This window comes from Sinohyriopsis cumingii, chromosome 16 (genome assembly GCF_028554795.1).
Source record: "Sinohyriopsis cumingii isolate HCF-2022 chromosome 16, ASM2855479v2, whole genome shotgun sequence".
NCBI lineage: Eukaryota > Metazoa > Mollusca > Bivalvia > Unionida > Unionidae > Sinohyriopsis > Sinohyriopsis cumingii.
Window position 1 is genome coordinate 55,026,421 of NC_142976.1, and position 26,949 is coordinate 55,053,369.

The 26,949-nt window shown below is 35.7% G+C and overlaps 1 protein-coding gene across 2 annotated transcripts in view; it reads left to right on the top strand.

Annotated features, from left to right (window-relative positions):
- LOC149780446 (solute carrier family 53 member 1-like) overlaps positions 1-26,949 on the top strand; it is an 86,313-nt gene that overhangs the window by 44,013 nt on the left and 15,351 nt on the right. For both annotated transcript variants that reach the window (XM_089937382.1, XM_089937383.1), the window contains exons 5-12: positions 3,340-3,617; positions 4,807-4,908; positions 6,486-6,566; positions 9,245-9,323; positions 10,269-10,456; positions 14,969-15,148; positions 19,055-19,202; positions 21,034-21,228. In XM_089937382.1, coding sequence (XP_089793508.1) covers positions 3,340-3,617; positions 4,807-4,908; positions 6,486-6,566; positions 9,245-9,323; positions 10,269-10,456; positions 14,969-15,148; positions 19,055-19,202; positions 21,034-21,228 — 1,251 coding nt within the window. The remainder of the gene's footprint in view (positions 1-3,339; positions 3,618-4,806; positions 4,909-6,485; positions 6,567-9,244; positions 9,324-10,268; positions 10,457-14,968; positions 15,149-19,054; positions 19,203-21,033; positions 21,229-26,949) is intronic.

Here is a 26,949-nt window from a genome sequence, read left to right on the forward strand (position 1 = left end):
CAACTGGGCTGGAGTGTATTCCATTTGCAGATACAATTTGTGTCATGTTGACCAAGTAGGACTTGAACCACAGTAAGGCTGTATTATGAATGCCAAATACATGCTGGAGAAGATGAAGTAATATATCATGGTCTGTTGTGTCAAATGCTGCAGATAAATCAAGGAGGGTGAGGACTGTAATCTTTCCGCTATCCAACGCAGAGAGAATGTTGTTAACTACTTTTAGAAGAGTAGTTTCAGTACTGTGGCAAGGGCGATATGCAGATTGTACATTGCTAAAAAGACTGTTTGAATTTAGATGAGATACAAGCTGGGATAGAACAACCTTTTCTAAGATTTTTTATATGAATGGGAGATTAGAAACTGGGCAGTAGTTCTTTAAATTGTTATGGTCTAGTGTTGGTTTCTTCAGTAGAGGCTTTACAGTGGCAGTTTTGAAAAATGATGGGAATTCCCCAGATGAGAGAGATGTGTTAATAACATCAGTTAGTGAAGGCAATACTGGATCTAAGCATTCAGGCAGCAGTGATGTTGGAATTGGATCAAGTTCACATGACTTTGGTGCACTCTTCATCAGGATTGTATGTACGAAATCCATAGAGACAGGTTTAAATGCTGCTAATGGTTGCCGCTCAAATTCTGTATCCCAACTGTATGGTGATGACGAGTCAGTTGAAATTGTGGTGTCAAGCTTATCTCTAATGGTTTGTACTTTGTCACGAAAGAAATTTTCAAACATGTCCGGAAGGTCGACTGGAGAGAAGGTAGTTGGAAGTGGTGTAAATTTGTTCCTTGACATTAGCATGTTAGTAATCTCGAAGAGCTCTTTGCAGCTGGAACTTAGTAGTGTAGTGGGCTGATTTCGCTGCATGGACTATATTTGTGACATTCTTCTTAGCGACTTCATAGATTTGCTTATGAATAGTGAGTCTGGTGGAAAGCCGGAGCCTCTCAGCTTTACGGCGGTCTCTTTTAGCAGTGCGAAGCTGGTCCCTAACACTGCTATACCATGGAGAACACTTTTGAATTGATACTCTGCACTTGGTAGCTGGGGCATGTTTGTCAAGCAATGAACGCAGGCAGTTATCGAGTTCTTCTGCGGTAGGAGGTAAGCAAGTTGTATGACAGGTCAGTTTTAAGCAACAATACGAGTCCCTGTATTCCAGGGCAGCATCATGCTCATTGCAGTCTGTGCAGAAACGATTTTAATATTGGGCATGGTGGTAAATTTTATTTGGAGAAACACTTGAAAACAAAGAAACACATCGAATTAGCTCGTCTTACGAACTCCAATACTAAGGTAACTTCTTATCTACAGCAGAACTAAAGTGCAGACATGAGTGTTATAAGTGCAGAGTTGTTATTTACTGAGCTCTTAACAGAAAGATAATAAAGATTTGCTATTTGTGCAGAAGCAAGAGAATTCATTGAACTCAATTCTACTCTAGCTGTGAAGGTGTTTTATGATAATGTTAGAGATTATTATGCTACAGCCGGTGATTACATGCTCCAGAAATTCCCCTATGGAGATGAAGTGCTTTTAAATGCTTCAGTTGCTGATGTAAATGAGAGACTGTCAAAAAACTTTAAAAGTGTTAGATTCTTTGTCAAGAGTTATCCCTTTCTGTTACCATCCTTGTCTACCTTGGATCATCTGGAAGGAGAATTCCTGAAGTATAAAGTTGGGATTCTACCTGACAATATACTTAATGCAGATAGAGTTGATGTGCAGGGGCACCTTATTTCCCAGCTAAAAGACACAATCACTGGAAGATATAAATTTCCTCTTCTTTGTCAGGTTATGAAAGGAATATTGGTTCTTTACCATTCTAATGCTGACTGTGAGAGATTGTTCAGCATTGTTAACAAAAATAAAAGTGAATTCAGATCCAGGCTCAGTAACCCAGTACTTTGTGCTCTACTGGTGTGCAAAACATTCATGGTCTTAGCTGGTACAAAGTGTTTTAAAATGCAACATGAAAATCTGTTGCTTTCGAAAGCTAAAAGTACTACATATGAAAACTTGAAGCAGTAAAGGATGTTAACAGACGAGAATGGCAAATAAATCATTGTTTATTGAATTTTTAGCATGTTATATGTGGATTCCTCTTTTTCTGCTTGGATTCCTCTTTTTGTCCACTTGGATTACACTTTTTCCTCGTCAAGGGTTTTCATGTATGGGTCACTGTGACTGGAAAGAAAATGGGTAATGATTCAGTTATTCTACCATCTACAGTTACTAGTCTTTTGGGGTATTGATGAACCCTATTGATTTTTGGTGTCTAAAGGTCAAAAGCCAAGATTGCCGTAACTGCGTAGAGAAAAATGGTTTCTTCATAATAATATAAGTTTTCTGCCAAGTACAATTTCCAGATTTTGTGGATGGCTTGCACTTTGGGTAAGGAAGAAAATTTATATGGGGGTCAAAGATCAAGTTCACTGTGGCCAAAAGAAGAATGGTTTCTACACAGTAACATTATGTCTATAACATGTCTGGACAAGACATTGTGGATGGCAAGCATGTTGGAGTAAGGAAGGAGGAAGGTTAGAGTTTAAGATCACACATCGAAGGAAGCAAATTGGTTTCCACACAATAACATTTGTTGGGAACAAACTTTTTGGATGGTTTACACATGGGATAAAGGAGAAGCCTATTGATTTTGGAGTCAATCTGTCAGCTCTAGATTACTGTGACTTTTGTTGTCAGCCATGTATCTTCACAATGCTTTTAAGAAAAATAACTTTTGTTTGAGATCAAATTCATAGACCAAATAAGTGGATGGCTTTCACTTAGGATAATAAGTAAAATGAAAGATTTTGGGATCTGACGGACAGAGGTCAAGTGTGGTCTGTTTTAGAGATTTTATAAATAAATTAGGGTATTACAATTTTTTCATTACAAAGAAATATGCGGAAATATATAATTTATTAATAATTGAAACTTGTATTTGTTGGAAAGAAGAACTTTAGATATTGAGTATAATAATGGAAGAAAGAGTGGAATAATGAAAGAAAGTACTTGTTAATGATGGGTAGTGGCTAAAGACGTATAGGAGTGACACCAGGGACAGATGATTTCATTGTACAATCCTTTTCTGGTACACTAGATACTTTATCATATTATTTTTTAGAGGTCAAAATAGAGTGACTACTTTGGAAAGTTTAATTCAGTCCACATGTAACTTTGTAATCATTGAATGATTAAAATTAAATATGCATTTTCTCTAAGCATAGATGAGCACGTAATATCATTCTGCTATTACCATAAGTTTCATGAACTCTTCTCTCCTCTCAAGATCCCTATGTATGACTTAATATTTTTCTTATCTTTGTTCACAGAAAAAATTTCTGAAGCCACAAGAAAGTATGCTAGTCTTAAAGCCGAACTTGCAGCATTCAATGAACATGAACACAAAGACTCCGGCTTGAGGCGCAGACGTGGCAGTGCAGTTTACACATTTTTTAAAGACAAGGAGAAAAAGGAAATGGTTAATACGCGAAAACTTCATGACCTGAAGCTGGCATTCAGCGAGTTTTACCTAAGTCTCATTCTCCTACAAAACTACCAGACACTCAATTTCACTGGCTTCAGAAAAATTCTGAAGAAACATGACAAGGTAAGGTTTGCTGAGCTTACAAGGATACATATAATGATTTCAAGAATACATATAATGATTTCAAGGATACATATAATGATTTCAATGATACATATAGTGATTTCAATGATACATATGATTTCAGTGATACATATAATGATTTCAAGGATACATATAGTGATTTCAATGATACATATAATGATTTCAAGGATACATATAATGATTTCAAGGATACATATAGTGATTTCAATGATACATATAATGATTTCAAGGATACATATAATGATTTCAAGGATAGTGATTTCAATGATACATATAATGATTTCAAGGATACATATAATGATTTCAATGATACATATAATGATTTCAGGATACATATAATGATTTCAAGGATACATATAGTGATTTCATGAAACTTTTTGCAGTAAAACATTTTGGATACCATAGGACATCCTGGATTATATTTGATTCATCAAAGAATTGTTGTCACATCACCTTGTCATGTTATCACATCACAAGGACATTGTGGGTTATATTTGATTCATCGAAAAACTTATGACATCACCATGTCATGTCACATCACTGTGTCACAGGCCACTAAAGGCACATTAATGCCATCAATGCTTCAAACATGACTGGAATTTAATTAGAACTTTATTCATCAGGACTGTTGATAAAACATTTTGGACTATTTGGGATTTAATTCACATTACTGTAAGTTCTCTTTAAATTTTTCACTTTGTATTCTAGGAAAATCAATTATTTGTTGAATTTTACAAAACTCGCTCTTTTCTGTTACTTAGTTTGACCATTGAGTTATAATACATTTCTTGTCCAAAATGTAACTGACATTTTATTACATTTTCTTTTGGTCTTATTCTAGGATCCCAAGGGAGTGATCCAAAAATTATACTGTTAATGCATTTGGAAAAAATATTAAACCATGTTTATTGGATGTATGCATGGTGTTCTAGAAGGGTAATTATGTAGTTAGAGATGGTTGTACACCCATTTGTTTAGAAGGATATGCAATTTCAGGTTGATGTACACCCAGTGGTTTAGAAAGATATGCAATTACACATGGAAGGATGGATGGACAGGCTGGTGGAGGGTATCAGTTTCCCTGAAGCCATTTAAATACACTAGAATAAAAATGTCAGCTTTTATAGAATGTAACTAATATTCATATCTTTTCTCTATTTTGCTACAGCTAATGCAAACAAGCAGAGGAATGGAATGGAGACAGACACATGTGGAAACGGCTCCTTTCTATACCAACAAGGAAGTTGATCTGCAGATAAAGGAAGTAGAGGTAGGTTTTGCAAAGTTAACACTGTGGTGGTGGCAAGCTCTATGTAATCAGAACTTTCCATTAACGATTGTCAGTGGCTTTAAAAAATTTGTTACAGCTTGATTTGCAGATAGCTAGGAAAAGGTATGACTGAATTGGGACACCTTGATGCTTTTTTATTGTAGTATGGCAGGTGGTAGATTGTGTTGGTGATTAGGAGGTCATTTTTAACATGATTTGCCAGTAGGAGGAATCTTTTTTTCTTGCATTTGCCAATGCCATTTTTTGCCATTGACACCTGGTCATGTCTGGTGATGTGTGTTAACTCCAACGTTGATGTGACCAAGGATGATGAGCTTGTCTGCCTTTGTACTTCTGCGATAAGAGACTCCAGGTCTTTATAAAATTTGCCCTTGATCTCATCTGGATTGGTCATGATGAGTGCATAACTGCTGATAATAGTTACATGTCTTTTTTGTGACACTGGGAGTCTTTCAGATTTTTCTTATTCATGCCCTTTGTGAGATTTGTAAGCTTGCTGACTAGCTGTGATTTGATGGCAAACTGAATACCAGCTTCATGTAGCTCTTTCTTACTTTGCTGACTCTTGAAAAGATAGCTGGTTCGTACTTAAGTCCTGCCTTAGTTAATCAAGTTCCTCTAGGCCAATATCTGCTGAATCAGGCCAGGTCTTCAGGAACTAGATTATTTTTTCTCTCTTTCTTCTCTGCTGATGTACTGTCCATTAGAGTGTACACAGTCCATGCATCATCTTTGTCATCATGTCAAATTTTTTGCCACCAAGGTGGGATCCCAGTCAGCCATGGTATGCTGACCAGGGTTAAGGTGAAGCAGGCAATATGCAGGGCACCTTTTCTATCCCTTTCCTCATGCAATGGAGGTTGGCAGTGGGATCCTAATAGGGCTGTTCAGTGTGCATTAGTCTGAGCTTTCATTCTGTCAGTATTAGAAGTCACAATGTTAATTATTATCAGTCATGGTATTAGTTGCCATTAGTCAGAGCAATCATGTCAGTTGTCAGTGTTATTAGTCAGCTACCATTCAGCCTTAGTATTTGCAGTTTTAGTCTGAATAGTAATAATGTCATTTGGCATCAGTCTAAACAGTCATAATGTCATTTGGCATCAGTCTAAACAGTCATAATGTCATTTGGCATCAGTCTAAACAGTCATAATGTCATTTGGCATCAGTCTAAACAGTAATAATGTCATTTGGCATCAGTCTAAACAGTCATAATGCCATTTGGCATCAGTCTAAACAGTCACATTGTCAGTTGCCATCAGTCAGAATAGTCACAGTGTCAGTTGCCAACAGTCAAAATAGTCCAGATGTATGTTGCCATCAGTCTCATGTAAGTATTGCTGATAGATTTTTGTAAAAATTAGTGTCTGTTATGTGGATGTTGATGTATTGGCTTTGTTGGAATTTAAAAAGCATTATTGCTTCCACTAGAAATGGTTATCTATACTAGAATCAGTCATTGAATTCAGATCCCTTTTTTCTTATGGATGTATAGAGTTGCATGCAGACACAGGAAATAAATAAAGTTTTCTCATATACTTATGGTTTTATTCCAGCAAAGTGTGACAAGTGAGCTAGAGGGAGGAAACCGACAAAGGGCCATGAAGAGGTTGAGGGTGCCGCCTTTGGGAGATCAGGTAACATATATTGGAGGTTACTTAATGTACCAAACCTAAAATGGGTAATAATACCAATGATATGAGGGGGCCCCGAGTGGCTGAGTAGTCGAAAACGCTCACCGTTCCGGATCACTGCCATCTCACCTCAGTCTGCGTGGATTCTAGTCCAAGGCACAGCTAGCGTGGGTACGTGGGAAAGCTTGCCAGTAGCTTCTCATGGGTTGGTGGTTCTTCCCTGGGTTTTCCAGGGTTCTTCCTCCACCAGTTATACTGGCCGCCATGTATAGCGTATCTTGCGCTGAAAAATGGCGTTGAACCCTAGAACAACAACAACAACCAATGATATGAAAATGGATTGTAAATCTAATGCAGAATTTACACAAAATGCAGAATGAATGCAAACAAAATGTAGAATGGATACAAACAACATGAAGAATGAAAACAAACACTGTGCATTATGATTGCAAACAAAATGCAGAACACAAAGAAAATAATGGATACACAATGTAGAATGAACACAGTGCAGAATGAAGACAAACAAAAACACACTACAGAATGAATGCAGACAAATTGTAGAATTCATGCAAATGTAATGTAAAATGAACCCAAAACACAGTACAAAATAAATGCATGTAAAATGAACCCCAAAAAATGAACCCAAAACACAGTACAGAATAAATGCATGTAAAATGAACCCAAAACACAGTACAGAATAAATGCATGTAAAATGAACCCAAAACACAGTACAGAATAAATGCATGTAAAATGCAAATAAAACAGTGAAGAACGAATGCATATGTAATGCAGAATGAACACAAAATGCAAAATGAACACAAAAACGATCAGAATGAATGTAGGTAAAATGCAAAATTTAAACGAACAAATTGCAGAATTAATGCAAATGTTTTGTAAAATGAACCCAAAACACAGTACAGAAAAAATGCAAAAGGAATGCAGATATAATGCAGAATGAAAACAGAAACAAATTGCCAAATCAATACAAAATTAGAATGAACACAATGCACAAAGAACACAATGCAGAATGAATGCAAATGAAATTATGAATGCATCTGATACTAACCTTCCAAGGTTGAAAGCCTTTATTGAAATGGTAATCCAGATTTCACACAGGCATAACATTGTTCTTGTTTGACCAGACATACAAAGCAACTGCCATTGATGTAATGACATCATCTCTAGTGGTTACATTTGTACTGTCTTTATTTGAATCAATGGAAATAAGACAATTTCTTGAGAAATAATCCTCAAATGTATTTTTACTTATTGCAGTGTATGTTATATACTATATTCTATTTGTGGTTGTCTTTGCATTTTTATACATATGCTATTGCTTTACAGTATACATTTAATACGACATGATACAAATACCATAGTTATCTCTCTTGAAAATAGAAAAGCCATCTTCATTAAATGCATTTCCATTTCAATCCAAATGAGCAACAACAAAGGGAAACAATGGATGAAAGTCATATATGCAAAACCTGAATGTATTTCTGTGATAATCAACAAAAAAAGATGAAATGGAGTTATGGTAAAATTACCTGTTTCAGGGTCTGTTGTCAAATACTTGGTGAATCATTATGGTTTTTCTGATAATTCTGCATCAAAGTCCACATCTATATCAGTTATGGCACAACTGGTCCATTAAGCAGTAATTTAGAAATTCACCTATATTTTTTTTGACCTCCTTAGCATTTCTCCTTGATTTCATGTAGATTGTTCAGATTAAGAAAATTGTATGAAATTTTGCTGGTATCCTTTTTGACTTAACAGCTGTAACTTCCTCATCCATTTAAATAGATAAACAGCGCACAAATTAGTGCTAATGGATGACAACCAAGGACAAACACATGTGGGCATTGATTTGTCTTGATTCAGACTCTGTGTGTGTCTCATTTGTATACTGCATGTTTAATCTTTCACTAGATGTAAATTACATGGAATGATTAATTAAAAAAGGAAAGAATGCAGGAAGGATAGATCAGAATCAATGCAAGGTAAATATACGAATATTTAAGTGGTTGAGTGCCACAGAATTTGAAACAAAAATAAATTAATTTGTTGTGCTTCCAGTTTTAATTACACTAATTAACTCATTTTTGCTATAAAAATGCCACCAGGCTCGCGTGCATTTAATTTTGGTGTATGATGATTTTATGTCAGTACTACTTATTTTGATTTTGAAAAGAATGAATTTATTAAACAAAATTTACTTATTCACTTTCTTTTTGGGATGCCAGTTTTTGCTAAGTTCCATATTTGACACAAACCAGGAAATCAAGGGCCCAACAGTTGTACCCCCTTTCACTATCAAAAATTTAAAGAACTAATGAAACTGTAGCTCTCCCACTCTCTGTTTCATATGACAAAATTTGCTGCCATATCTTGTATTTTATATCAGGGAAAGAATATCTCAAAAATGTCATATTTAGACAAAATATACCAGTGTCACTGCGTGAGAGCAAATTCAGGTCAGTTGTGATCACTTGTTGCACATAAAGATGAAAAGTGGATTAAAGACAGATTTTTGGTGTTTTGTATTGTTAGTGCATGCAGGACATTTTTCAGTCCCTATCCAAATATAAATATCCATAAATGTATCCATGACATTTATATAAATATTAAATTTATAAGTTTATCTTCCTAGTAAAATATTTATGCATTTTCTTTCACAGCAAAATCCGATGACTACATTCAGAGTAGGCTACTTCTCTGGTCTCTTCTCAGTGTTAATTGTCGGCGTCATTTTGGCAGGTTGGTGTCTGTTCTACCATCAATCAAAGTATTCTCTAATCCTCTAATTTTCACAATGTATATTTGTGTGCATGCTAGTATCTTATTGATGGACATAAATAAATTTTCTTTTACACACTTAGTGGGTACTTAAAATGTAAAGGGCCACCCAGAAGACATGTGACTGTTAGGTCTCCATCATTACACTAGCAGAAAATCTATCTCTTCTGCCTATCAAGGCTGCTTTTTCTCTTGAAAATGATTTAAGACTTTCAGTATATTACTTACCTTTCTCATTTATGCAAGTCACTGAACACCCCAACAACAACAATAAGCAGAAATTGTTACCTCAATTTTGATATTTTTATATATAGAGAGAGAGAGAGAGAGAGACATAGACACACACACACACACACACACATATACATACATATGTACATAGAGAGCGATCTTATGATTGCATATATATATATAAATAAAATGTGAAATATCTTGTTACCAAATGACATTTTAGTTTACATTTTAGTGTATTTGAATTGCTGATGATGAGCCTCAGAGGTTATGGTCATAGAGAACACCTCTCCTTTAGACAGACTATTAAAATAACAAGTTTGTTGAAATTCTATTCAATGCTTCAGGACGTATTTGAATAATAGACAGTGGAACAGTCAGGCAAGTGGAGGTATTATAAATACTTTGTACAGAATTGTTGTTGTTGAAAATACCCACTGAAAGTTGGATCTAGGACAAGGTAATTAAACATCTGAACAATGAAAATGAATTCAGATTCTACATTTGATAACTTTACTATAATAGAAGTAGACTTTTAAAAAATTGCACATTTGAATTAATGTTTTGCTATAACTATGAAACTTCACGATTATCACTGGATTTTTATTGTGGTTCCCACATGTCCTTTTTTTATTCAAGTAATTTATTAACTGCAGGGTCTACTCTCTGTTTTAGCCGTGTTCAGTCCCCAGAGTCAGAAATGGGAGCCTGCACTGCGGATGTATCGTGGTATGTTTTTGATCATTCTGGATATTTTCCTCCTTGGCATAAATACATACGGTTGGCGGTCTTCTGGAGTTAACCATGTGCTGATATTTGAGATCGATCCAAGGCGCCATCTGTCTCATCAACAGCTCATGGAGGTAGTGAATTTTGACTCATAATGGATTTTTACATGCAGTTTTTGTGTGTGATAAATGGAATGTAAGAATAGGTACTGTAGTAGTCAGTTATTAGCAGTGATTATAACGAAGGGCTTTTTGTAGTGAGGGAGTGCCATTGAAACAGTAGCTATGTTTGTGTATGATTTAGGTTTATAATGGAGCTTTAACAATTTTTCAGTCATATCACTACTATGACTGCAGTATGGCAGTTTATTGTGATGTCTAGCACTGGGGCTTCATCTTAGTTTACTTTGTGACAGTTTTATCAACAAAATATAATAATAGAAACCAGGTACATATTGAATATATTTTTTAATTATGCATAAAAATTCTCTATAAAGGGCACTAATTGGATAATGATTGGACAATAAAATGCTATGAACATCTGTCTTGATTATAGATGTTCAATACCGTATTTCATACAATTTTCACATCCTTTAATTTTTTGTACACAATCCATCTATAAAGTAATAATTATTTAATTGTATTATATTTTTCATACATAGCGCTTTGTATTTGTTTGAAAATCATTTAAATTATTACACATGAAGGTCCTAATAAGAAGCTCATCATTTGCAAAATATAATGAAAAACCACATTGCCATTTTGTTTTTACAAAAATGAATGAGACTACAATTAAGGTGGGTTTTATTGGTTGTTTTATTTTTGTATTATCTTTTAACCTTGTACTTTGATATGTTAAAAATGGCATTGTTCCTGTTTCAGTCAGCCTTAAAAATATGCAGAGGTACAATTTAGATACGTCCAATGACGAAAGTGTTGTTTTGCTAAGTGCATGTTATAAATATTGATTAACTTTAGGTATCTTCTTAAGTGAGACATCAAATAATGAAACAAGTGATTAGGAAATAAAGAATCTTTATGTGATGCCAGAAGGTCAATTATGTTTATTTATTCATTTTTAGCCACTTATTTTTTGTTGTTTACTTGAATCAAGTAGAGAAATTCACATTTCAAACAACTTTAACAAAATACCAATGTACGATATAAATACATCAAGCTACCAATGTATTTTTTTTCTTTCTAAGTATATATTTGATATAGTCTCAAAGGACAAACAACTATATGTTGCCTCAATTAATTCAGGCTAAGTCTTGTCTGGATTGTGTGGTCACTTCATATACTCTTGCACAAGTGGATAAGAAATTAGTTTTGGACTAATGACGTTATACAGTTTCCAGACATATAACTCATTGAGTCTACTTCAGGGAGACCATCAAAACAACAAAACATATACTTTCAAATTTTTATCTATTTATCTACTTTTCTGAGAGGAAAAGTGGAAATTAAACCCATGGCACTTGAATTATGAGTCTTACACTGGCCAGCTTAGCTACTACGGCTTCAACCAGCATAGAGGAAATTTAACTATAATATTTACTAGTCCAGGTTATTTCGTTTAGTCACAAACATGCCATATCCAGTAAGTACTTCATCCAAGCCATTCTCAGTGTTTTTCAGGCAGCATGTTACATCAGAATTGAAAACAAAGCAGCTTTCGGTTCAGACTTGGTCCAATATCATCACATTAACAGCTGATAATTATAAAGACAAAATCAATTCAAAATATTGATTAAAAAACATATATGCTTCACTGAGAACATGCATTCTGGCTGGGAGAGTTTTCCTTCCAGAGGGAAAGGTGTCTCCCCCATCCCTCACATCATTCCCTGAAATCACCCATTTACTCAAAGTTATTATTAAAATAATTCTAAAACTGAAATTTTTCCAGTTAATTGTTTTTCACACCCAATTTCCAATGTAGTATATTTAAGGTAAAGACTTCCTGTGATCATGTGAATGTGAATTGGCTCAGAATGGCACTTTAAGTACTAATTGGACAATGACTTAAACATAATCAGTGAATTATACTGTGTGTAATCACCAGTAATTTGGAAATGATTAAAGACATTAACAAATGATGGTTGCTTTACAAAAAGCAGCATAAAGTATTTAACTTGGATACTTTCAGCCACATCAGTTTGGCTCCTTTCAGCCACAGCATCAGTTTGTCTCCTTTCAGCCACAGCATGAGTTTGGCTCCTTTCAGCCACATCAGTTTGGCTCTTTTCAGTAGCATCAGGTTGGCTCCCTTCAGTAGCACTGGGTTGGCTCCTTTCAGCCACATCAGTTTGGCTCCTTTCAGTAGCATCAAGTTGGCTCCCTTCAGTAGCACTGGGTTGGCTCCTTTCACTCACATCAGGTTGGATTCTTTCAGAAGCATTAGTTTGGATCCTTTCAGCCACATCAGTTTGGCTCCATTCAGTAGCATCAGGTTGGCTCCCTTCAGTAGCACTGGGTTGGCTCCTTTCAGTCACATCAGGTTGGCTCCTTTCAGTAGCACCAGGTTAGCTCCTTTCAGTCACATCAGGTTGGCTCCTTTCAGTAGCACTGGGTTGGCTCCTTCAGTAGCACCGGGTTGGCTCCTGTCTGTAGCACCGGGTTGGCTCCTTTCAGTAGCACCGGGTTGGCTCCTTTGAGTAGCACCAGGTTGGCTCCTTTCAGTCTCATCAGGTTGTCTCCTTTCAGTAGCACCGGGTTGTCTCCTTTCAGTAGCACCAGGTTGGCTCCTTTCAGTTGCACCAGGTTGGCTCCTTTCAGTAGCATCAGGTTGGCTTCTTTCAGTAGCACTGGGTTGGCTCCTTTCAGTAGCACCAGGTTGGCTCCTTTCAGTCGCATCAGGTTGGCTCCTCTCAGTAGCATCAGGTTGGCTGCTATCAGTAGCACTGGGTTGTGGGTTTGGCATTAAGCAGCATTGGTTTGGCTTCAGTGTTTTAAGTTTGTTTAGGTTGATTATATTATGCATGGTCAGAAGTAATTAAAGGATTACAGATGTTAATTAATAATGGTAGGATTCATCATTACTAAAAGGCTGTAGTGGCATAACACAATATGGTTTGGCTTTGGTATCTAAAATTTGTCAAGATATCTAAGCATGAATTATTTCCCAATGTTAAAACACCAAAATCTTATCAACCAAAAATATCACACAAAATTCAATACTGAATGTAAACAGGAATTTCACTGGTTGGAATCTGGTTCAAAGAAACATGAATATTCTTTCTGTCAATCCTATCAAGTCGATTTTAAGAATTACTCGCCAGATTGTGACACTTATAATGCCAGTCCTTAGCAGTTCTAGTAAGCAGTCTGCAGCTTGAATCTACCCATAGGCAGGAAACATTTTCAACTTCTTGGTGGATCCAGTAGAGTCATACTGACATTGCAACATTCCAATGCATACACTGAAAGGACATCTTCCACTCTGAAGAACACTTGATCTGACTGTAGAGTGAACCTGGATCCAGTAATAATATACTTTCTCCTAAGTGTTGTGATCAAATGTGATGAAGACCGCCAAGAATACAATCTAGGCAATGATTACTAAGAAAGAATAAAAATACTTGTGCTACAGGGACTGATGTGACGAGATGATGTGCATATTTTAATATAGAAAAAGGCATTTTGTTCAACAGTTATTTTTATCCATATAAATGCTAAAATTTGGGCCAATGGAAATCTTTCTGATCTGAACTAAAGACTGCATATATAAAAGTTTTTTTAATATTCTGTTACCAAGACATTTTAGTTTAAATTTTATTGTATTTCTATTAGTATTGATATGGCATATAGTACCAACTATACTTGCTTTTAAGACATGGCCAACTGCAAACTGCACAGACCCAGATCTGCCATTGCATAATTTGCCAGCAGAGCTGGGTTTGTCCAGTTTGTAGGAGTAAGCAGTAGGACAAGCAAAATAGATCCTGATCTGCAGGTGCATTATGCTATGGCAGATGTGGATCATTGTTTGTTTTGTTTGGCAGATTGACTCAATGTATTAGCAAATATATATAGTAATTACAACACCTGAACACATGTGAATGAAGGTAAATAATTAAGAATTTAAACATCTGGCACATACATTTAGAATGAAAGGACTGATATGATGAGATATTTTGTTTATTTCAAAATATAGAAAAAAGAATTTTGTTCAACAGTTACTTTTGTCCATTTGCATGCTAAAAATTGGGTCCATGCATAACCTCGTGATTTGAAGTAAAACCAAATTTGTCAAATCTCATCTATCCTAAGCTGACCTTTCTCTTCTGTCACATTTATTTTTATCTAACAGAAAAATGGACAATTTAGGAATTCAACAACAGTTGTCCTATCTTGTCATTTCCTTCCTCTTTTATTTTTGTAACAATAACAATTACACATTTTAGAATGTTTAAAATATTGTAGATCAGGATCGAGGAGGAATAGTAGGGACTTATACTCTTTTGTCTTTGATTAAATGTTACCAGTGTTTCTATTTCATGTACATTTTGCACAAATATAGAAAAGTTAGATCCACATGTCAATTCTTTTGTTGTAATAATGTTTGTACTCATGATACACAATTCATGGGTCATATTAGTAAGAGATGAATAAATTTTAGAAACATTTTAATATATTTTGTTTCAGTTGGCAACCTTCCTGGCTGTGATCTGGTCCATCAGTGTCCTGTTGTACCTGTTCAGCAGTTATATGGATGTATCGGGCTATGTATTCCCACTAGGAATGGCAGGGTTCATGATCCTGTACCTCATCAATCCCATTAAGATACTTCACCACAGTTCTCGGATGTGGCTTCTCAAAATACTTGTCAGTAATCCACTAGCTTTTATCTCTGTCACCTAGTGGTAAGTTCAAGCGAGCTGATGGTATGGCTTTGTGTATATTGTGTGTTGTCATCCCACTGTTGCTGTTTTCAACTTCTTGAGAGAAAAACTACAGAACCATTTTGAACCAGATTATGACAGAAATGAATCTGGTATAAAGGCCTTTCTTATTTATACTGATAGTGCCAATCATCCAGCAGAAGGCAGCTTGGTGTGAAGGCCTTTAAATTTGTTACAGACGAAGTACAAATATTGTCACTGTTAAGAGATGTCTTCTCAGAACCACTCAGCATAGTTTGACCAGATTTGTCTGAAAGTATCTTGGCTTCAAGGCCTTACGTTTGTACACACAAGACTATACATTTTGGGTTAAGTGATTTACAGAGCAAAGTAGGAGCAGAGAGGTCAGAATAATTATAGAACATTTTTAAATGTTTTTAGTTTGCTTCAGTAAAATTGTTGAATTTACCATTTTTTCCAAAGACAGTAACTTTTAAATCGGTTTTCTGTTGAAATGGATTACTAATTAGGTTAAAATACTCATCTACTAGTTTCATAGGATGAAATATGAAACTTGTTTACTAGCAGTCTGCTGAAAAACTTGCACAGAGTAACATTTGCTCATTATTGGGCCACAGATGCTTGGATTTTCATGCAGGAATCTTTGTCTGAAGCATAATTGCAAACATAAATAATTATTAGATTTGACACAAAAGGCAGTCATATAAAATACTGTTGAAACTGTTTTCAAACTATTTTACATTGCCCTTTAAACAGAAAAAACAACAGTGAATCGATAAAGTAATAGCCAAAAAAGGGACATATTGATGTTGAATTAAAACAAGGCACAGTACTTTCTTGTGTGAAATAAGAGAGCACTGGGCCAACTGTTTCATCTTGCATGTACCTAAACTTATCATGCCAATCCACCATCAGATATGGCTGCAGTTTATGAAAAATAGAAAAGCCTTTAAATTGTCATCATTAAGCCAGATCTTGAACTTTTCCTTTACATTCATTACTTAGACTACAGCATTTTTCTTGTACATTGATCCCTCAGATTCAAGCACTTTTCATATACATTCATCCATCATATATAAGCGCTTTTCCCATACATTCATCCCTAAGATATAAGCACTTTTCCCAAACGTTCATCCCAAAGATTCATTCATAATTCTCATACATTCATCCCTCAGATTTAATCACGTTTCCCATACCTTCATCCCTCAGATTCAATCACATTTCCCGTATATTCATCACTCAGATTCGGGCACTTTTCACATACCTTCATCCCTCAGATTTAATAACGTTTCCCATACCTTCATCCCTGATATTTAATCACGTCTCCCATACCTTCATCCCTGATATTTAATCACATTTCCCATACCTTCATCCCTCAGATTTAATCACGTTTCCCATACCTTTATCCCTCAGATTTAATCATGTTTCTCATACCTTCATCCCTCAGATTTAATCACATCTCCCATACCTTCATCCCTCAGATTTAATCACGTTTCCCATACCTTCATCCCTCAGATTTAATCACATCTCCCATACCTTCATCCCTCAGATTTAATCACGTTTCCCATACCTTCATCCCTCAGATTTAATCACGTTTCCCATACCTTCATCCCTCAGATTTAATCACATTTCCCATAACTTTATCCCTCAGATTGAATCACGTTTCCCATACCTTCATCCCTCAGATTTAATCATGTTTCCCATAACTTCATCCCTCAGATTTAATCACGTTTCCCATAACTTCATCCCTCAGATTTAATCACATTTTCCATACCTTCATCCCTCAGATTTAATCACGTTTCCCATACCTTCATCCCTCAGATTTAATCATGTTTCCCATACCTTCATCCCTCAGATTTAATCACGTTTCCCATACCTTCATCCCTCAGATTCTAGCACGTTTCCCGTACCTTCATCCGTCAGATTCAGGCTTATGGCCATTGTCTAGTATCTGTCACTCGTCATCTTTCCATCCGTTAGCTCAAGTTTAATATTACTGTTCATCTGAAATTATTTATCTTGTTGGTACTAAATGAAATTGATGTGGCTACGGCTCCTGATTGGATGGTCATATTATGGGGTTTTCACATAAAAGATTTCTTATGATGTCTATTTGGTCCTAAATAAAATGGTGCTGATCTAATGTCCAGTGTGTGACCACAGTGGCCATCTTGTTATCACAAAATGCCAAAATATGGACAGGTCCAACAGATGGTTGTACAAATCATGATACCTTGTTCCATGTCATTTTCAAGGAAATTAAATAGTACAATTTGAACACAAGTCCTCAGAGGGACTGAAGTTCTTCTAGGCAAAGGGAATTTCCAGGAATTGAAGCTAATACCATTTCTTCCTTTTAACTGTCAAGCATTGAAACTATCTCTGACATTCTTCAGTGATAAGATCATTTTCCAATTAGCTGTGGTACACATATTGTATGTCAGCTTGGCACCATTTTCATTCAGGAAAAAGAAGACATCATTAAAGTCTTTTAGTGAAAACACCTTGTCATATTCTTCATCCATGGGGTCAGGTGTACTGAAAATAAGATTTTTAACACTCTCATTGTGGCAATCTATTTTTATTTACCCTATAAGGGTGAGAGTACCACTTTCCTTTCCTTCAAAATCGTAGTATCATATGTATTTCTTACAAGCCTTGTCCAACTGCGGGCTGCATAGACCCAGGTCTGGCATTACATAATGCACCTGACCATCTGGCACGATGCATAGACCCATGTCTGGCATTACATTATGCACCAGACCATCTGTCACGATGCATAGACCCAGGTCTGGCATTACATAATGCACCTGACTGTCTGTCACGATGCATAGACCCAGGTCTGGCATTACATAATGCACCAGACCATCTGGGACGATGCATAGACCCAGGTCTGGCATTACATTATGCACCAGACAATCTGGGACAATGCATAGACCCAGGTCTGGCATTACATAATACACCAGACCATCTGGGATGATGCATAGACCCAGGTCTGGCATTACATTATGCACCAGACCATCTGGGACGATGCATAGACCCAGGTCTGGCATTACATAATGCACCAGACCATCTGGGACGATGCATAGACCCAGGTCTGGCATTACATAATGCACCTGACTGTCTGTCACGATGCATAGACCCAGGTCTGGCATTACATAATGCACCTGACTGTCTGTCACGATGCATAGACCCAGGTCTGGCATTACATAATGCACCAGACCATCTGGGACGATGCATAGACCCAGGTCTGGCATTACATTATGCACCAGACAATCTGGGACAATGCACAGACCCAGGTCTGGCATTACATAATACACCAGACCATCTGGGATGATGCACAGACCTTCTGGGACGATGCATAGACCCAGGTCTGGCATTACATAATACACCAGACCATCTGGGATGATGCACAGACCCTCTGGGACGATGCATAGACCCAGGTCTGGCATTACATAATACACCAGACCATCTGGGATGATGCACAGACCCTCTGGGACGATGCATAGACCTAGGTCTGGCATTACATAATACACCAGACCATCTGGGACGATGCATAGACCCAGGTCTGGCATTACATTATGCACCAGACCATCTGGGACGATGCATAGACCCAGGTCTGGCATTACATAATGCACCAAACCATCTGGGATGATGCAGTTAGGAGGGATCAGTAGAACAAACAATATATGTTGCATCACATCAAGGTTGATGTTGTTTACAGTTGGAACTGACTTATAAGTGAAAATATGCAGTATTTAAATTTTAAACTTTGACCTCAGTTTTGTAGAGTGAGATATTAGGCTTATTTTCCACTGTTTTTATGTTAGTTACATTTAGTAAGCTACAACTGTACTTTCTATTTCAGTTCCGTATTTTCACAGCACCATTTCACCATGTGGGTTTTGCTGATTTTTGGCTGGCAGATCAGTTGAATAGCCTTTCCACAGTCCTGCTGGATTTTGAATATATGGCCTGCTTCTATGCATTTGAAGTGGATTGGCATGGCCCAGACAGTAAGTGTTGAATTATTACCATATATACTCGATTATAACTCAAATACAACTACAAACGCTCCAGTTGCCTAGTGGTTAGACCATCTGCCTCGGATGCAAAGGTTGCAGGTTCAAACCCTGACCAAGTCATACCAAAGACTTATAAAAATGGTACTTACAGTTGCCTCGCTAGGTGCTCAGAATTAAGAGATTAATGTTAAGACTGGTCGGCCTGGTGTCTGGATAATGTGACTGGGTGGGACATTATGTTATGTCTGTGGTATGATGCCCAAGTGCTAGACAGCATTATAAACTGCCACACTGCAGACATCAAAGTAATATGAATGCAAAATTGTTAAAGCTATGTTAAAAATCCAAATCACACACACTCAAATCCAACTGTAAAAAGCACAGACCCAGATCTGCGATAGATTCATGTGCCAGCAGATCTGGGTCAATGAAGTTTGTTTGGAATAATCGGTAGAACAAACACCATAGAACCTGATCTGCAGGTGCCTTATATACTATGGCAGATCAGGGTCTCTGTTTTTTTGCAGGTACATATTTATGCAGGAGGGGTATACAGTCTTTCTCCATCTAACTTGTGTCCATTTGTCACACCTTTAAAATGTTTTGGACCTTTTGTAGAAGGGTCTTACAACTTTGTGTGTGTATCCCTCTTGATAATTGCAACACTAAACCAAATGTAGGTTGATATGACTGATGTTTCACACATCAGTGACATTGAATAAACCTGTTATATGCCCACTTTAAGTCAAAGTATATTAGTATGATGTATATCTGTTTGTATGTACATTATATTAGAAGGCTTTTTAAGTTGCTTGATTTTATGGGGAACTTGGGTTCGAAAGGCCAAATCTTGTGGTCACATGATCAGAAGAAAGGAAAAATGTTTCCACACAATAACCTTACTTGTATGCCAAACTTTGTAAAGGGGTTGTATATGTTGACAAGAAAGATAACTATTGATTTGGGGTCAAAAGGACAAATGTCAAGGTAACATGGTTTCTGCATGATATAATGAATTCTTTATCACCTTCTTTAACCAGACTTACTGGATGTCGTGCATTTGAGACAAGAAAGAAAGCAGTTCTTGTTAGGGTCCAAAGATCAGGGTCCATTTTAGTCCCTAGCTGCCATTGAAAACATTGATAACAGGGTTCATAAGGTCTTTTAAGGTCTTTAACAGTTTGGGAAAAACGAGGTAGCATTTTCAAAGCCTTGAAAGTTTGGGAAAATTGAGCAGATTAACCTGAGGTCTTTAAAAGTCTTTGAAAATTGAATAAACCCAAACAATTTAATTTCTTTCCATAATCACACAAACAATTGTCCAAGGTTGTTAGATTTGGATGTAGTCGAGTTTTCCTTGTTGCTTTCTTTTGATGACCTGTTCAGTTTCATTTCATCATTAAACAATATTGTAGTATTCTACATTTGTTATTTTCTCATATAACATAACTTGTATACAAAATGTTAGTGAAAATAGGTCTTGGAAATCTATGTTTGTGGTCTTTGAAAGTTTTGGAAAAGTATTTGAATTTATCATTCAGAATTCTGTATGAACCGTGGATAAGGGTTGAGATTTTTTCAGAAGTTTTGTGATGACAACTAAGGTGCAGATTATTTAATAAAAATGAACAAATCTTGATAAAACCACATTTGTTTGAAAACTTCTAGAATATTTTATTTCAGATCAGTAATGACACCTACTTGACATAAACTTTAGCCTCACACAAAACTGAATTTAAAAATTTGGAAAGTGCAACCACCTTAAACATTGTCAATTTATCATTAATGTCTGAAGCCATTTCCTATGCATTATATTTTACAGGACCCCAAGTGTGTACCAAGCGCATGTATGGGATCCGTGCTATTGTTGCCTGTCTCCCAGCTTGGTTCAGATTTGCTCAATGTCTGCGTCGCTACCGTGACACTAAACTGGTATTTCCACATATTGTCAATGCTGGGAAGTACTCAACTACATTCCTTGCAGTGGTGTTTTCTACCCTTTATCATGTACAGATAGGTAAGTGTTCCAGGAAGCTAAGTTATTTTGATCAGTTTAACAATGAATTCAGATCAGCCCAGTTTTTATGGTCAGTTTAACTATGAATTTAGATCAGCCCAGTTGTTATGGTCAGTTTAATTATGAATTCAGAGCAGGCAAGTTGTTATGATCAGTTTAATTATGAATTCAAAGCATCCAAATTATTATGATCAGTTTAATTATGAATTCAAAGCATCCAAGTTGTTATGATCAGTTTAATTATGAATTCAAAGCATCCAAGTTGTTATGGGGGCACTCACCAGATAATATGTACTTTTGAGAGAGTGACGTATGTAAGGTGAAGTAGTTCGCATTTAAAACATGCACAGTGGAGAGAATGTTGGCATACCTCTATGCTACATTAATGTAATGTGGATGATATTTCTTTTGGATATTGTACTTTTGGAAATTTTACATGATTTAAGCTCACTGCTAACTAAAATGACTGCTCCCTTTTGTTAAAAAATCAGCCTGAATTAATCTAAAGTACACTGTACATAGCAGCTATTAAAATAGGGAAAAGGAATTTTGCCAGACTAGACAATACCAGCTTCTGAAAGTGCAATGAATGAATTACCAAATATGTAAAATGTAAAAAATGTTATCGGCTCTTTTTTATACAATTTACCTCTGAAGTTCAGGAAGTGAAAATGACCAAGTAGAGCTAGGACTTTTTTGAAAGGTGCACATCTGAAGTAAGGCCAACCTGTATACTCTATAACCCATAGTATACCCATCAATCATACACCAAAATAAAGGGAATTAAAGGTTCTTTGCATTACACGTAAGATATACAAGGTCTTTTTTAAATAGCCAGTATAACCAGTGAGGAAAGCCGGGGAAATTCTTTTTCTTTAAAATCCTAACCCTATGCAAAATACGAATCTGTAGAGTGCCACCTTAAAGCAAATACAAAAATGTTTGCAATTATTTTTTTTATTTTCATATAATTATATATGATGTTCTGAATAAAATGGTACATTCATATTGATGTTAAGCGTGAAAATAAGCTAATTATGATCATTTTGCTCTTGCTTACATAATTTGTCATGAGGTATATTTGTGTGAGTAGTGACCTTAATTAAGGGGAAATTAGAAGTCTTAGAATATAGGAATAGAGTCAACTTAAATTTAAAACTGTTGCAATAAGTGACAGAAATATATGGTGAAAATGTTTCTTTTCATTTATTTGCAATGAAATAAAAAAAATAAATGAAGAGAAAGTGAATTCGCTTCTTCCATATTAAACAATAGGCAAATATTTTACACTTTGACCTTTGACCTTTATGAACCTGATGAGTTACCTCCCTTTTCAAATTGTAAAATTCATTGTTGATATCTCAGAAATAATTCTGGCTAGTTTCATGTTCCTGTCATTCATCATAACATTGGTTGCTATGTTTACAAAACGTAATGTGCATTCGTAAAATAGCTCACTTTTTATCATGGGGGGGGGCTGGACTTGTTAGAGACTCTGACACTCATAAATACTGTTCTGTTGGGGGAAAGGCAGGAGAATTATTCAAAAGGATTGTTTTGATGCTTGCGACTTAAATGTTTCAGCCATATAAACATAATTAAATCATACAAAAATAATACCTATATCCTCTTTATGGGGGCGCTCACCAGATACTATGTACTTTTGAGAGAGTGACGTATGTAAGGTGAAGTAGTTCACATTTAAAACATGCACAGTGGAGAGAATGTTGGCATACCTCTATGCTACATTAATGTAATGTGGACGATATTTCTTTTGGACTTTGTACTTTTGGAAATTTTACATGATTTAAGCACACTGCTAACTAAAATGACTGCTCCCTTGTGTTAAAAAATCAGCCTGAATTAGTCTAAAGTACACTATACATAGCAGCTATAGGGAAAATGAATTTTGCCAGACTAGACAATACCAGCTTCTGAAAGTGCAATGAATGAATTATCAAATATATGAAATGTAAAAAAAGTTATCAGCTCTTTTTTATACAATTTACCTCTGAAGTTTAGGAAGTGAAATGACCAAGTAGAGCTAGCACTTATTTGAAAGGTGCACATCTGAAGTAAGGCCAAGCTGTGTACTCTATAACCCATAGTACACCCATCAATTATACACCAAAATAAAGGGAATTAAAGGTTCTTTGCATTATACCTAAGATATACAAGGTCATTTTTAAATAGCCAGTATAACCAGTGAGGAAAGCTGGGGAAATTCTTTTTCTTTAAAATCCTAACCCTATGCAAAATACGAATCTGTAGAGCGCCACCTATGATCAGTTTAATTATGAATTCAAAGCATCCAAGTTAATATGATCAGTTTAATTATGAATTCAAAGCATCCAAGTTGTTATGATCAGTTTAACTATGAATTCAAAGCATCAAAGTTGTTATGATCAGTTTAATTATGAATTCAAAGCATCCAGGTTATTATGATCAGTTTAATTATGAATTCAAAGCATCCAAGTTATTATGATCAGTTGAATTATGAATTCATAGCAGCTAAGTTGTTATGGTAAGTTTAATTATGAAGTCAAAGCATCCAAGTTGTTATGGTAAGTTTAATTATGAATTCATAGCAGCTAAGTTGTTGTGATCAGTTTAATTATGAATTCAAAGCATCCAAGTTGTTATGGTCAGTTTAGTTATGAATTCAAAGCATCCAAGTTATTATGATCAGTTTAATTATGAATTCAAAGCAGCCAAGTTGTTATGGTCAGTTTAATTATGAATTCAAAGCAGCCAAGTTGTTATGATCAGTTTAATTATGAATTCAAAGCAGCCAAGTTGTTATGATCAGTTTAATTATGAATTCAAAGCATCTAAGTTGTTATGGTCAGTTTAATTATGAATTCATAGCAGCCAAGTTGTTATGATCAGTTTAATTATGAATTCATAGCAGCCAAGTTGTTATGGTAAGTTTAATTATGAATTCAAAGCATCCAAGTTGTTAGGGTAAGTTTAATTATGAATTCATAGCAGCTAAGTTGTTATGTTCAGTTTAATTATGAATTCAAAGCATCCAAGATGTTATGATCAGTTTAATTATGAATTCAAAGCATCCAAGTTGTTATGGTCAGTTTAATTATGAATTCATAGCAGCTAAGTTGTTATGATCAGTTTAATTATGAATTCATAGCAGCAAAGTTGTTATGATCAGTTTAATTATGAATTTAAAGCAGCTAAGTTGTTATGGTCAGTTTAATTATGAATTCATAGCAGCCAAGTTGTTATGGTCAGTTTAATTATGAATTCATAGCAGCCAAGTTGTTATGTTCAGTTTAATTATGAATTCAAAGCAGATAAGTTGTTACGGTCAGTTTAATTATGAATTCAGAGCAGCCAAGTTGTTATGATCAGTTTAATTATGAATTCATAGCAGGCAAGTTGTTATGGTCAGTTTAATTATGAATTCATAGCATCCAAGTTGTTATGTTCAGTTTAATTATGAATTCATAGCATCCAAGTTGTTATGGTCAGTTTATGAACTGCAGATTCTTTATTAGGATTAATGTAACACAGGGAAACTGAATTCAAAGAACAATCAAACTTGATAATTATGATAAAATTATAAAGCTACATTTAACTGCCAGATTGCTGGCAATTAAAAAATAAAAGGATGGTACGATTTATTTAGATTGTGAATTTAGTTTTTTTTGCACAATAAGTCCAGTTTCTGGTATCCAGTTTTAATCAAAATTAAATAATAGACACTTGATTTGAGGAAGATTCAGATGATCTATCAAAAGGTTCAATGTCTGTGTCACTGCGGCTGACATACAGTGGACGAACTTAGTGCTTAACCACTTTCCTGCCTTTTGTGATTTTGCCAACCAATCAGATCACTAAATTCGGTTGTTGGTCACTGTTATAAAAGTTAAGAAGCAATTGTTAGACAGTATTTCCTTTAAGATTTAATTGACCTATTTATTGCGTTAATGAAGTACCTATCAACCTTCTGCAGTACAGTAAAGACAGGCTTTTAACTACTCAGCCATTCATCAAATAAATTGCTGTTATTATTTTCAAAAGTCTTCACAAATGTGGAACTAGGCTGCTCTACTTCCCATGAGTACTGATTTTATTACTGGTGATAACAAAGGGAATGGGGCCTTGTTTGTGTTGATTAGAGACAAAAGGTCACATTTGCTGACTCTGCAAATAATCCCAAATTATACTGGACAATATGTTTTATTACTTATATTGTTATTGATAAATAGATGCATTGTATGGTGACAGTTGTAAACATCTGGAAGTATTTGCAAAGTGTGCAAATGAAGACAAGACAGAGTATAATCATGAACATAATCAAAAGAAGAGACTAAAAATGTACCTGAAAAAAATGCTGAAAAAATGAAGGCAAATGGCTGAAGTATAACCAAGGACATCGTATGATGTTATGCACATGCTGCACTGAATATTGGGAAAAATACGAAAGTGCATGAGGTACTTCATTTATGAGACTTGTGGCTGGAATACAGTTATTGTTTGGAGTTAATGTAAATGAGTAACAAATGTTGAATTAAAGACTGAACTGGTTCTGTTTGATTGTAGCAAGATCAGTGAAATTTAGGTGGAATCAACAAAACATTTCTCTGGTTATCATGTGGGCTGGTGAAAATAAATCCTAACTTAGAACCTTGATGTGAAATTTCCTGCAGAAATTTTTCATTAAAGTTGGGCTGCACTTTGGTAGGGGCAAGAACGTTTTGTTTTGAAGGACTAAACGTTATCGGTCAGGGTAAGTTGGTTTGTTAGGCCTAAAGGTTATAATCAGGTATTTTTAACAGCAACAGGAAGTTGGCTTGTTAGGCCTAAAGGTTATAATCAGGCTATTTTTAACAGCAACAGGAAGTTGGTTTGTTAGGCCTAAAGGTTATAATCAGGCTATTTTTAACAGCAACAGGAAGTTGGTTTGGTAGGCCTACAGGTTATAGGGCTGGTTGTTCATAACAGCAGTGGGATGGGTCACACTTTGGATGACTATTTCTGTATATAATATTTTCAATTAAAATTATTATTTTATTTTTTATTGCGATGATGTAAATAACCATAAGATTACTCTTGAAGAGACAGCTATCTAGCCCAAGGATGATCTATGGTCTAAGGTCAGTTGATCCCAGCCTTACTAGACTCCTTATTATAATATTGTACCGATGTGTGGCATAATCCCTGCTTCAGGTCTGGCCTGATAACTGAAACTACAAAAGCAGATTGAGCTTACTGTTTGCCTTATTCTAACAGTCTACTGACCCGGGTTGATGCCAAGTTCTGTACTGGGGTGATCCCAGCATAATGCCTACCTCTTAGCTGGGCTGCTCCCATTCTAATGACCTGGGGTGATGCCAAGGTCTGTACTCAGGTGATCCCAGGATAATCCCTGCTCTAGAGCTGAACCGATGCAAGATACATGGATGATCCCCAATCATTAAGTGCTTGAAAACCAGGATGGATATCAAGGCGTTTTGTACTTTCATAACTTTGTTGGTGAAAAAGTATCAGAATTGGAGGTAATAGAAACCTAATGAATTTGATAAATGGAAAAAATGGTGAGTGAGAGCCAGCAAGAGGATAAAAAATATTAAACAGGGTTCTAACTGGCATGGCAAAAAGATTCATAATGATGAATGTAATATGCATATAGAATGAAAAATTCAAACAAGTCCTATAAAGCATCAAGAAGTGTCAAGAAGTCCTATAGAGCATCAAGAA